The sequence below is a fragment of the Aegilops tauschii genome, chromosome 1 (genome assembly GCF_002575655.3).
Source record: "Aegilops tauschii subsp. strangulata cultivar AL8/78 chromosome 1, Aet v6.0, whole genome shotgun sequence".
NCBI lineage: Eukaryota > Viridiplantae > Streptophyta > Magnoliopsida > Poales > Poaceae > Aegilops > Aegilops tauschii.
In genome coordinates, this window is record NC_053035.3 from 39,515,355 (window position 1) to 39,527,028 (window position 11,674).

Genomic DNA, 11,674 nt, shown 5'->3' on the forward strand with positions numbered 1-11,674 from the left:
AGCTGGCCAACGATACCCTTCATCACAAGGAGTGACTAGTCAGGCAGGGAAAATGTTGGCAACCATTCATTTCAGCAGGTAGCATACATCAGGCTCTTTTTTCCTTTTTAGGACCCAGCACTATATTCATTGCATACAGCAGCCCGTGAGTGTTGCCTCCGACCTTGATGGACGCTCTCCATGGCCACCCACCAGTTTTGATGGACTCCAGCTATAATCTGTTCGGCCTGCCTGATGAGCAGCATGTGACCTTGATGACTATTCATCGGTAAGGAAATCCAGCCCGTGAAATGGCCGAGTCCCCATCCACCAGTTTCGACATGGAAATGGCATGAAATAATGGACCTAGGTGGCAACGTGTAACACCCACACTAATCTGCCGTCTGCCTATATAAACCCCACTCTTTGCTTCTCACTCGTGTCCACTCTCTCCACTCCATTCGCTTTGCTACTAGCTAACAGCAGCAGCAGCAGCAGGGTAGCTCCTCAGTCCAGTACGTCTCGGGTGAACAAGATCAGCAGGTCGATGGCGCTCTCTCGTCGCATGACCGCGTCCGCCCTCCTGCTCTTCCTCCTCGTCGCCACAGGTACGTCCCGCCGCCCAGACTCACTCTTCCCAGCTTCCTCTGGTTCATTCCCACGACGATGCTTAGTTGCTTACCGTGGTTTGGTTGACGTGCATGCAGAGATGGGGACGACGACGGTCAAGGTGGCGGAGGCGCGGAACTGCCTGTCGCAGAGCCACAACTTCAAGGGCGCGTGCCTCAGTAGCAGCAACTGCGCCGCCGTCTGCCGCACGGAGAACTTCCCCGACGGCGAGTGCCACGCGCCGCACTACGAGCGCAAGTGCTTCTGCAAGAGGCCCTGCTAGGCCGCTCGCTCGTCCCGCCCTGCTGGCCAGCGACGAGACACGTCCCATGATAGCTAGATCATCCGTGCCGTTAGCTAATGAGCTTATATCTGTTCTGTTGGTCGGTGCGTCCAGGTTCGTCAGTCAGTCGTACTAGTTCTTAACTAGATCATCCGTGCCGTAACTAGTTCTGTTCTGTTCGTCGGTGTGTCCCTCTTATATTAGTAGTAGAACCAATAAAGTAGAAAATCAATCGGGGTCTCGGTAGTTTACTTCGCTGTACGTCATGTTTGTGCCTGATTTGTGTGTGGTGATGTAATAAATATGTTCGTTGTTTCAGCATGGATGGACTTGTGCTGTTGTGCAATGCATCCCCCTTTCCCCCTGTCTCTGTGTAAGTGTGTGATCGTGTTCAAAGAGAAATGCTAGTATTATTGCTTGTGACTACTACATTTTCATGTGACGAGACGTTTTTGGAAGCTGCATAAAGATTTCATTTGTATACATGAACAACTATAAGTTGAATGTAACCTTGTCAAGAATTTAACGCCGGGTTGTAGGACTTTTCTCTATTAAAAAAACCTTGTCAAAAGAAACCAAGTTTCCTTTTGAGAAAGAAAATAACATGGTAGAGCATTAACATGAGTATAACTTTTCTTTTACTCAAAAAACAGCTTTATGTGAAATTTTTATGTGCACTGGGATTTCATTAAACCAGCTGGTCTACAAATCATATATTTCTACCTTTAATAAAAAATATTAAACATGAACATCGAAAAAAAAAGATGCATAGACCACCATTTCCTTGGAAGAACAATTCCGCACAAGCCGCCAGAGTCTAACCGTGCAGAGATATTTTGGTAAAGCGCTCCGGATACTCCACCTAGGAATAAGGATGTGTCGTTGACTTGGCATGGGCTAGGAGGATGGATATAAATCCATCCAATCACACACTATAAGCAGAGACAATGCAAAATGTTTCAAGAGTTGCTTGAAAAAAACATTTTTTTTCTTAAACACCGATACTTTTTTAGGTGACTAAGTAAGCACAAATAGATACTGGTTCTTCATAAAAAACATGTTCATTTTTACAAGAACCTATCTTTTTTTTGAGTGTTTTACAAGCACCTACCTAATACAAACACTTTGTGTTGCACATGGGCTAGCGCACACCACAAGGCAGGCATCATGATCTGCTCATAACTGGGACAAACCTTATGGGCCCTCATGAGTTACATGTGTCCCATATGCCGAATCTACGTACCTTTGTGTTCTGCTTTTTTTCAGTGGTATATATACTTTTGCATTTTCTTTTTTCTAGACAAAATTGTATATTCTTTTAAGTTACCATAGTCGTGTGACCCACAATGTTTATTCAGCGCTCATTTTAGAATGACAGGAAGATCCTCCTATTTTTGTGCCTTGTGCTACAAATAGAGCCTATAACACAGTATTGGCCGTCCCAATAAATCATGTACCTTCGTCACTCGAGAGAATATCACAAAAGCTATATCTCACTTACGGTGAGTTACTGCAAGTGCTCTCTCAGAGAGCTCTTGATGTGGGTCAGCCCAGGAACCGAGGGAGGGGACGGTATTTGCTTAAATCCTTCTCGCACGGGTTCCATTCATGTGGTTTTATCTGGGAATCGGCTTGTCGTCCATTTTAGTGTTTTTCTTCAGGTCTTGCCTTTTTTCTCCTTTTTAGAACTTCTCATGTTTATTTGTTACTTAATTTTTGTTCCTTTTTTCTCTTTATTCCTGGTTCTAATTTTGTGGCTGTCATCTATTAAAAACAAGTACATCATCTATTTAAGAAAAAAATGCATATCTGAACATGCTCTCGTGTATTTTTAGAGGAAAAGGGCTCAAAGCCCCGGCTCCATTTTGCATTACCAAATGAAACCACACGAGATCCAAATTCCGTTACAAGTACGTGGGGAGATAAACAGCACACGCACTGCCCCAGCAAAAAGAGCAGATCGTGCCCACAGGGCAACAGTCACTAACTCAAGGGGAAAATAAAAACAGTTTACGGAGGGAGCTACAGCCAAACGGCAAGGAAATCAATTGAAAACGCAATCTCGCAGCACCTCCGAGCACTTCTGCAGGCCTAGCCAGGATCCGGCCAGAGTAGGAGGGGTGGGGATCTTGCTACCTGCTCCAGCTTCCGCACCAAGTGTAGCAATTTTTCCTTGACAGGGCCTGAGCAACGGACCGCCCAGCTGTCCAAAGTAGTAGCAATCTTCCTCCACAACACCTGCATCCCAATCCAGGGGATATGATTGAAGCACATGTCGTTACGATACTTCCATAGAGCCCAAAGGGCAGCAGAATGCAGTAAACAATCTGCGGGGTGATTCTTGTTAAAGGACCACCATTCGAGTATGTCCGTCACAGACATCCCAGAATGGTTGTTAGAAATGTCCCCAATCACTCTCCATAGTTCTATCGAAACAACACATCCAAAAAACAGATGCTCAATAGTTTCAGGATCACTATAGAAAAAACAGGTAGCATCTTCTACTGTTTTCCTTTTGTGAAGATTATCCCTAGTCAAAAGTTTATTTTTAGACATGAGCCAAAGAAATATGTGAATGCGCAGGGGGACTTTGATATTCCAGATGGACAGAAGATCCCCAGGGTGTATCCCTCTAAAACTAATAATATTGTAGAAGGATTTAACAGTGTAAATACCCTTTGTATCATAATTCCAACAAACGGTGTCATCCTTGTCTATCAGCACTGTATTTTTTATGCAGATGAATAGATCATTCCATTCAGCTGACATATCATGAGTAAAACATCTCCTAAAAGAGATTTTTAGATTAATGTCGTCCCATACATCACTCACAGTGATATTCTGTTCATTAGCAATACTATACAGACTCCAATACTTAGTAGCCAGGGTGGTATGACCAATCCACTGGTCTTCCCAAAACCTGATGCTCTTACCATTCCCAATAATCCAGGAATATCCTATGTTTGCAGCTTTAGCAGCCCACAGAATCCCTTTCTAGAAGGGGGAAGCACCATTGTTAGAACAAGCAAAAATATTAAGACTATGTGTGTTGTATTTTGGCATCAATGACTTGTTTCCAAATCTTGCCCTCATCTAAAAAGTATCTCTTAATCCAGGAAGCTAATAAGCAAAGGTTCATATCTGCAATGTTAGGGATGCCAAGCCCCCCATGTTGCTTTTGCAGGGTCACACATCCCCAGGCAGCAAGGTGATATTTGTGGTGGACCTCATAATCATCCCAAAAGCAGTGAGCCAGATGAGAATTAATCAACTTAATGGCCCATTTAGGAAATTTAAAAATACCCATAAGGTAACTACGTATAGAGGCCAAGCAGGTTTTCACTAATGTGAGCCTCTTGCCAGAAGACAGTAATCTGCCTATCCACCCAGCCCCTTTTTTAATGATCTTATCGACAGTAGGCTGTAACTCACATTTTTTCAGCTTTCTGTGGTGGAGAGGGGCTCCTAAATATTTAATGGGGAAATCACTTAGTTTACAACCAAGGATTTGAGCAAATATGTTTGCTTCTTCCCCGTTCACATTAATAGGGACCAGATCACATTCATGAAAGTTAATCCTCATCCCAGAAATTTGCTCAAAACAGGATAATAGCCATTTAAGGTTCCTGGCATGAGCAGGGTTGTTACTCAAAAATAATAAGGTCTCATCAGCATATTGCATGCTAATAATGCCAGCTGGGTTGGAACTAGGGAAGAGACCTTCCAGGATGTTATTTCTAGATGCTTTAATAAGAATTTTAGTAAAAACATCAGCTACTAAATTAAATAGTAAAGGGGAGTAGGGGTCACCCTGTCTGACTCCTTTCCCAGCAATAAAAAAATCACTGTTGGCATTATTAATATTAACTCCAACAGATCCTTGATGTAATAAAGAAGCAACTTTCTTCATCCACCTAGAGCTAAAACCTCTCATGTGCATCATATCGAGCAGGAAATCTCTGTTGATCATGTCATATGCTTTCTCATAGTCTAGTTTAAATACAAAACCAGATTGCTTACTGGAGTACACAGAATGAATAATTTCATGAGCTGTGATGATACTCTCAGCAATATATCTGCCTTTTATGAAGGCTGTCTGGTTCAAGGAAATTAACTCTTTGTAAATGGGGCCAAACTTATTAGTGGCACATTTGGCAAAGATTTTGAAGCTGCAATTAATCATAGCAAGGGGTCTAAATTTTTCTATCTTGCTAGCATCAGCCTCTTTAGGAACTAGAGTCAACAGAGAGAAGTTGAGTCTTTATAGATCTAGCTCATCTTTCTCCCAATCACGAAATAAAGCAAACAAGTCACCTTTAATAAGGTCCCAGAATTGTTGATAAAATAAAAAGGGAAACCCATCAGGCCCAGGGGCTCCTTCTGCATAAGAGCCGAAGACAACCTCTTTAATCTCTTTTTCAGAGAAGGGGGCATCCAGGATGTTGTTATGAGCATCAGTAACTTTCTCTCCATCTTCCCAAAAGTCATCTCTTCGGTTGATGTTAATTTTATCTTGGAAACCAAATAGTTTTTTGTAGTAATCAACAGCAACTTTCATAATATCATTATGATCAGTCACATTACCTGCATCTCCTTCCAGCACCATAATCTGTTTTCTTCTCCTCTTTTGATTTGCTATAGCTTTAAAATATCCAGCATTCAGGTCTCCTTCAAGTATATCTCTCTCTCTGGATCTCTGCCTGGCCTTGATTTCCTCCTTCCTCCATATTTCCTCTAAGTCACCTGCAATTTTTTTAATTCTGCTGTTAGTGTTAGGGGAAGGGGGTTAGATTCAGAGATAATATCCAAACAATTATATTCAGCCACTAGGGCTTGTTTCTGTCTGTTTTGTTCAGCCTCATAATTGGCCATCCATCCTTTAATGGCTTTTCTGGAATTCCTAATTTTGAACTGCCAAATATCTATAGCCTTAGTAAAGGGGCAGTTGGCAGTCCAGGCTTTAGTAACTACCTCTCTAAAGCCCTCAACCTCCAGACACCATTTTTCAAATCTAAAATGCTTACTTTTGGGAATGGGGAAGGCACAAGTGTTAATAACCAGAGGGGTGTGATCGCTCCCCAATCTAGGAAGGGCTTTGAGATGTACCCAGGGAATTCAGAGGCCCAATCAGTGGACATGAAAACTCTGTCTATAGTAGTCATCACTAGATTGTCCTGATTGTTGCCCCAAGTGAACTTCCTCCCACTAATTTTGAGCTCAATCAAACCAAATTTGTTAATCCAATCATTAAAGAGATCAGCCCAGTGCTGATTAATAGCACCAGTGTTTTTCTCACTAGCCTCTCTGATAAGGTTGAAATCTCCACCCACTAGTGTGTTTAAAACAATTCCAATGTGTATTAAAAATGTTAACCATGTATTTGTATTAAAATGTATAGAGCATACTTTAAAAATGTTCCAGTATATTAAAATATGTTCATCGTGTAGCTCATCTTGCTTCAAAATAAATGCTCATATTTTAAAAAAAAACATCAACGTATATTTTAAAAGAGTTCAGCGTATTATTTAAAAAAAATCATCATGTACTAAAAATCCTAGGTCGGATTTGTAGCTAAGTCCAAGATCATTTGGTTACTTATGATAACCGTTGCTGACGGACTCAATCATACCATACGCGGATTCACGCGCCCCATGTATCTGCCTCTGACCTGTGCTGTGTACGTACGTATGAATCTGCTTCTCATCGCAAGGAGTGACTAGGCGTACAGCCTTGATGGCCTTTCCACAGCCACCCACCAGCTTGGATGGTATCCAGCTCTCTAAGCTGTAGGCCGTCGGCTTGCCTGACGAGCAGCATGTGACCTCGATGATCCCCGGCTCGCTAGAGTCCAACGACGGGCCATTCATCGGTAAAAGGAAATCTGGCCCGTGAAATGACCACTCCCTCAGTCCTACTCCGCTACTTTCGGAATCGATGAAGTTATTGGACCTGGGGGTGGCAACGTGGATTGGCCCCGCCCTGCCCTGCTCCTGCTCCTGTGCATGTGCAGTATAGGTGAGCAGCAATTGCATGCTCTGCTCATGTGGGCAGTACTGTCTAGGTTAGCAGCAATTAAATCCAAAAGAACACTACGTTTGTGTTAAGCCAACGGCTTAAACACCCATAGTAATCTGCCGTCTGGCTATATACCACCAGCCCAGCCCGCTCTTCGCTTCTCACTCACCGGTGTTCATTCTCCTCCACTCGCTTTCCTATCTAACCTAACACAGGCCCCCGTTGCAGCAGCAGAGCAGATCGATCCAGTACGTCTCGGGTGAACCAGCTGAGCAGATCGATGGCGCCCACTCGTCGCATGGCCGCATCCGCCCTCCTGCTGCTGCTCCTCCTCGTCGCCACAGGTACGTTCCCCCGCACAGCTTCACTCTTCCCAGCGAGCCAGCTCTGGTCTGCTCCATGGACGATGCTTAAGTTGCTTACCGTGGTTCCGTTGACGTGCATGCAGAGATGGGGACGACGAGGACCAAGACGGCGGAGGCGCGGGACTGCCTGTCGCAGAGCCACAAGTTCAAGGGCGCCTGCCTCAGCAGCAGCAACTGCGCCGGCGTCTGCCGCACCGAGAACTTCCCCGACGGCGAGTGCCACACGCACAACTTCGCCCGCAAGTGCTTCTGCAAGAGGGCCTGCTAGCCGGCCTGCTCGCCCCGGCCGCCCTGCCGGCCAGCGCCGAGACGTCCGATCTGTTCGTCAGTGCTGTCTGCTAGATCTGTTCTTCAGTGCGTTCGCGTTCGTCGGCAGTAGCTGTTCGTGTGACGACTGTGTCCCGTAATAAAGTAGGAAATCAACCGGGCTCTTGGTAGTTTTGTTCGCCGTCTGCTAGTAGGTCGTGTTTGTTGCTGCTTTGTGTGGTGAACTTGTGATGTAGTAATAAGGTCGTTGTTTCAGCATGGACGTACGTGTGCACTGCATCCCCCTCTGTCTGTCTCTGTTGGTGTGATCGGTGTCAAAAACGCTCTTATGACTTATATTATAAGACGGAGGGGGTACATTTTGATGTGACCCGACGTTTTCGAAGCTGCGTGAACATTTCATTTTGTGCACATGAACTACGAAAGAATATCTTATGTGTATTCAGATTTTATTAAACCTACTCTACAAATCGTATTTTCTACTTTAGAATAATATATAAAGTTTGGACACTAAAAAAGAACACATGTGTAGACAAACATTTCCTTGGAAGGACAATCTGGACAGCACATGCCTCCAGAGTTCAACCGCATGGAAACATTTGGGTAAAGCGCCCTCGATGCTCCTCCAAGTGATAAGGATGCATCGGTGACTCATCGTGGGGTCTCAGAGGGCAACAGAGGATGAACACACGTCCATCCAATCGCACACTAAGACCGTGTGCAATGCAAGATGTTTACACAGGTACTTGTAAAACATAAACCGCCTTTTCTTACGAATCGGTGCTTTTTTTATGGCATAGCTGCCCAACCAAGTGATAATGCTATGCAAGTAAGCAACGATGCTTCAAAAAAGACCCCTTCGTTTATACAAGCACCTCCCTAAGTACATTGCATTGTACATGACCTAATATAGATCGTGAGGGCAGGGAGAGCGATCTGACAACAGAGCAAACCCTCTGTGCCCTCGTAAGTTCCACGTAAGTTCCACGTGCTTCATATGATGTATGCACCTACTTCCATGTTCTTCCTTTTTTTTAGTGCACCACTTTCGTGTTCTATAATTGGTCACGTGATCCACAATTCCTATTTAGATGCAGAGCTACAAGGAGCTCCTACGATTTGTTATGGTAACACCTATTTTGATGGGTTATGCATTAATTTGCCCACGTTTCGCATAGGGCGCCCCTCGACTAGGCCGACCCAATGGCGAGGCACTAGAGCGAGCAGTTTTTTAGGCCTTTTTTGTTCTTGGTCTGTTTTTCATTCGACTAAAAATATGGAAAACTATTTTTGGAAGTGAAGATTTTTGGCAAATTTTATTTCTTACAAAAATTAAATATTTGAGAACAGTTTTTGAGCAAACACCAAAAATTTGGAAACTTTTGAACAATTTTCAAACGCAAACATTTATTAAAATGTACAAATATTTTAAATGCGAATTTTTTGGAAAATTTGAATTTCGAAACATTTTTTTGAAATTTAATTTTCAAATTTCAAAGAACTTTGAATTTTATGAAAAACAAAATTAGAAACTAAAGAACATAAAACAAGACCGACTTCTCAAAAACCGATAAAAGGTGGACATTCTCAAAACCGGGATTGCGGTAGCTAACTAAAATGTCGGCCCAACTCCTATCGCTCGGTGGCTTGTCAATGCGATTACCTGGCGATTTGACACAATAAATGTCAAATGAAAATTGCCATTTGACTCCTTCTGCTTTTTTTTTGCATGATAATACATGTCTCAGTAATAAAATAAAGATTCAGTTACAAGCCACATAAACATCAACATTACAGGACTGTAAAGATAGGATAATCCTATGCAAAAAAACAAGCGCTTGTCCCTGCTTCGACTAGAGCCTAAAACACAGCATGGCCCGTGTCACTCTTTGCTCGTAGAAATACCGTAGCTACACGAACGCTGCTATACTTCGCAAAAGCTATAAATCGCTTATTGCCAAACATATCGTAGCCTCACCAACAAGGAGCATTGAAGTGGGCCGGTCCAAGAAGCAGTCTTGGAAGTTTCTAAAAACAGGTGCTGATCGCTTTTAGAACCTTATGTGTAGTGTTCTTATTCTTTGTTTTTCTCTAATGGTTTTGTTTCGGTTTTTCTTTCAGATTTTTCCCTTTCGTTTTTTATTAATTTATTTTTTTAAATACATGTTGAACAATTTAAGTATATAGATTGAGCATTTTTCATATCCACGTTGAACATTTATCTAAATACATGTTGAACATTTGCAAAATACACACTGAATTCTGTGAGTATGCAGTGAACATTTCTAACCACAGGCTTATACATTTTCCAAAAATATCATCAACATTTGTCTAAAACGTGCAAAAAAATATATGGGTTGCAACATTTATTTTAAAGAGCATAAACATTTTTTATATGGTATGAATCTTTTTCGGAAACTATACAAACAAAGTTTTACTTTCATGAACATTTTTCACAAACATAATTTTTTACGTGTCAATATTTTCATAAACATACTTTTTTACAAACTACACAAACAATTGTTTTACATTTCAAGAAGATTTTTGGAAAATATAATCTTCATATAGTTTTTGAAGGCATGAGAATTTTCAAAATCTTATGGGAAATTCTGAATTTAACTAAAATATTTTTATATCGCGATGAATGTTGTTAGAAGTTGAAGTGAAGTATTTTTTTGTAAGATTAACGAACAGAACAAACTACTTAACAGGAAAACGAATCAAATCAACGACGACCTCCTGGGCCGGCCCACTATGGGCTCCCACTTTGGCAACACTACGCTGCAGCTTGCTGTGAGCGAGACATGCCTGCTATACCTTGTTTAGCAACTTCCGCACTTATGACGCCTTTTGCGTTATAAAGAGAGCAACTAATGGAGGGGCACCCTTTGCGGGAGACCATCAAGGGTCACTCAGCCACCACCATGTGACCTGTTTTGGGTGCTTCTTTGAGATTTTTTTTTCTTTTCTGTATGCTTTTTGGATTTAGATTTCTTTGTTTATTATTTACTTTTCCTTTTTTGCCTGGTCTCCCCTAGGTTTTGGAAAAAATTATCAAAAAAGTATTGTGCGAGAAAAAATGTTTTTTTCTTCCAAGAGAGACACAGGCTTGCTTCTCGTGGAGGCACAACTTTGCTTCCAGGAGAGGCCCATCTGTGCCTCCTGAAAAAGAAAAAAAACACGTTTATTTCCTTCTCCGAAAGACATATTTGCTTCCCGTGGAGGCATAGGTTTGCTTCCTTGTGCCCGTCGGAAAAGGAAAAAACATGTTTTTTTTTCTTTGGCGAGAGGCAAATATTTGCTTCTCGTGGACACAGGTTTGCTTCGCAAGAGGCACAGTTGTGCCTTTCGTAAAAGAAAATAAAATGCGTTTTTTCTTCCGCAAGATGCACATATTTGCTTCTCATTGAGGCACGGGTTTGAAGGAAATGTGCCCTAGAGGCAATAATAAAGTTATTATTTATATTTCCTTATATCATGAAAAATGTTTATTATTCATGCTAGAATTGTATTAACCGGAAACTTATTACATGTGTGAATACATAGACAAAACAGAGTGTCCCTAGTATACCTCTACTTGACTAGCTTGTTAATCAAAGATGGTTATGTTTCCTGATCATAGACATGTGTTGTCATTTGATGAACTGGATCACATCATTAGAGAATGATGTGATGGACAAGACCCATCCGTTAGCTTAGCTTAATGATCGTTTAGTTTTATTGCTATTGCTTTCATCATGACTTATACATGTTCCTCTGACTATGAGATTATGCAACTCCCGAATACCGGAGGAACACCTTGTGTGCTATCAAACGTCACAACGTAACTGGGTGATTATAAAGATGCTCTACAGATGTCTCCGAAGGTGTTTGTTGGGTTGGCATAGATCGAGATTAGGATTTGTCACTCCGTGTATCGGAGAGGTATCCCTGGGCCCTCTCGGTAATGCACATCACTATAAGCCTTGCAAGCAATGTGACTAATGAGTTAGTTACGGGATGATGCATTACGGAACGAGTAAAGAGACTTGTCGGTAACGAGATTGAACTAGGTATGATGATATCTACGATCGAATCTTGAGCAAGTAACATACTGATGACAAAGGGAACAACGTATGTTGTTATGCGGTTTGACCGATAAAGATCTTCGTAGAAT

General features: G+C 42.1%; 2 protein-coding genes across 2 annotated transcripts; both read left to right on the forward strand.

Annotated features, from left to right (window-relative positions):
• Positions 1-418: 418 nt before the first annotated feature.
• LOC109784294 (defensin-like protein CAL1) lies at positions 419-1,297 on the forward strand. The gene is made up of 2 exons (XM_020342892.4): positions 419-587; positions 687-1,297. Exons 1-2 carry the CDS (start codon positions 527-529, stop codon positions 869-871), a joined length of 246 nt encoding a protein of 81 aa, XP_020198481.1. The 5' UTR covers positions 419-526; the 3' UTR covers positions 872-1,297.
• A 5,699-nt stretch (positions 1,298-6,996) lies between these two features.
• On the forward strand, positions 6,997-7,776 carry LOC109784295 (defensin-like protein CAL1). The gene is made up of 2 exons (XM_020342893.4): positions 6,997-7,230; positions 7,335-7,776. The coding sequence occupies exons 1-2, from the start codon at positions 7,167-7,169 to the stop codon at positions 7,517-7,519; spliced, it is 249 nt and encodes an 82-aa protein (XP_020198482.1). The 5' UTR covers positions 6,997-7,166; the 3' UTR covers positions 7,520-7,776.
• The last annotated feature ends 3,898 nt before the right edge of the window (positions 7,777-11,674 follow it).

What these genes read in the sequence shown, in the direction of transcription:
- LOC109784294 (XM_020342892.4), top strand. Translation starts at nt 527, where the DNA reads ATGGCGCTCTCTCGTCGCATGACCGCGTCCGCCCTCCTGCTCTTCCTC. An exon ending in CTTCCTCCTCGTCGCCACAG is followed by an intron (nt 588 to 686) that starts GTACGTCCCGCC and finishes ACGTGCATGCAG; the next exon opens with AGATGGGGACGACGACGGTC.
- LOC109784295 (XM_020342893.4), top strand. Translation starts at nt 7,167, where the DNA reads ATGGCGCCCACTCGTCGCATGGCCGCATCCGCCCTCCTGCTGCTGCTC. An exon ending in GCTCCTCCTCGTCGCCACAG is followed by an intron (nt 7,231 to 7,334) that starts GTACGTTCCCCC and finishes ACGTGCATGCAG; the next exon opens with AGATGGGGACGACGAGGACC.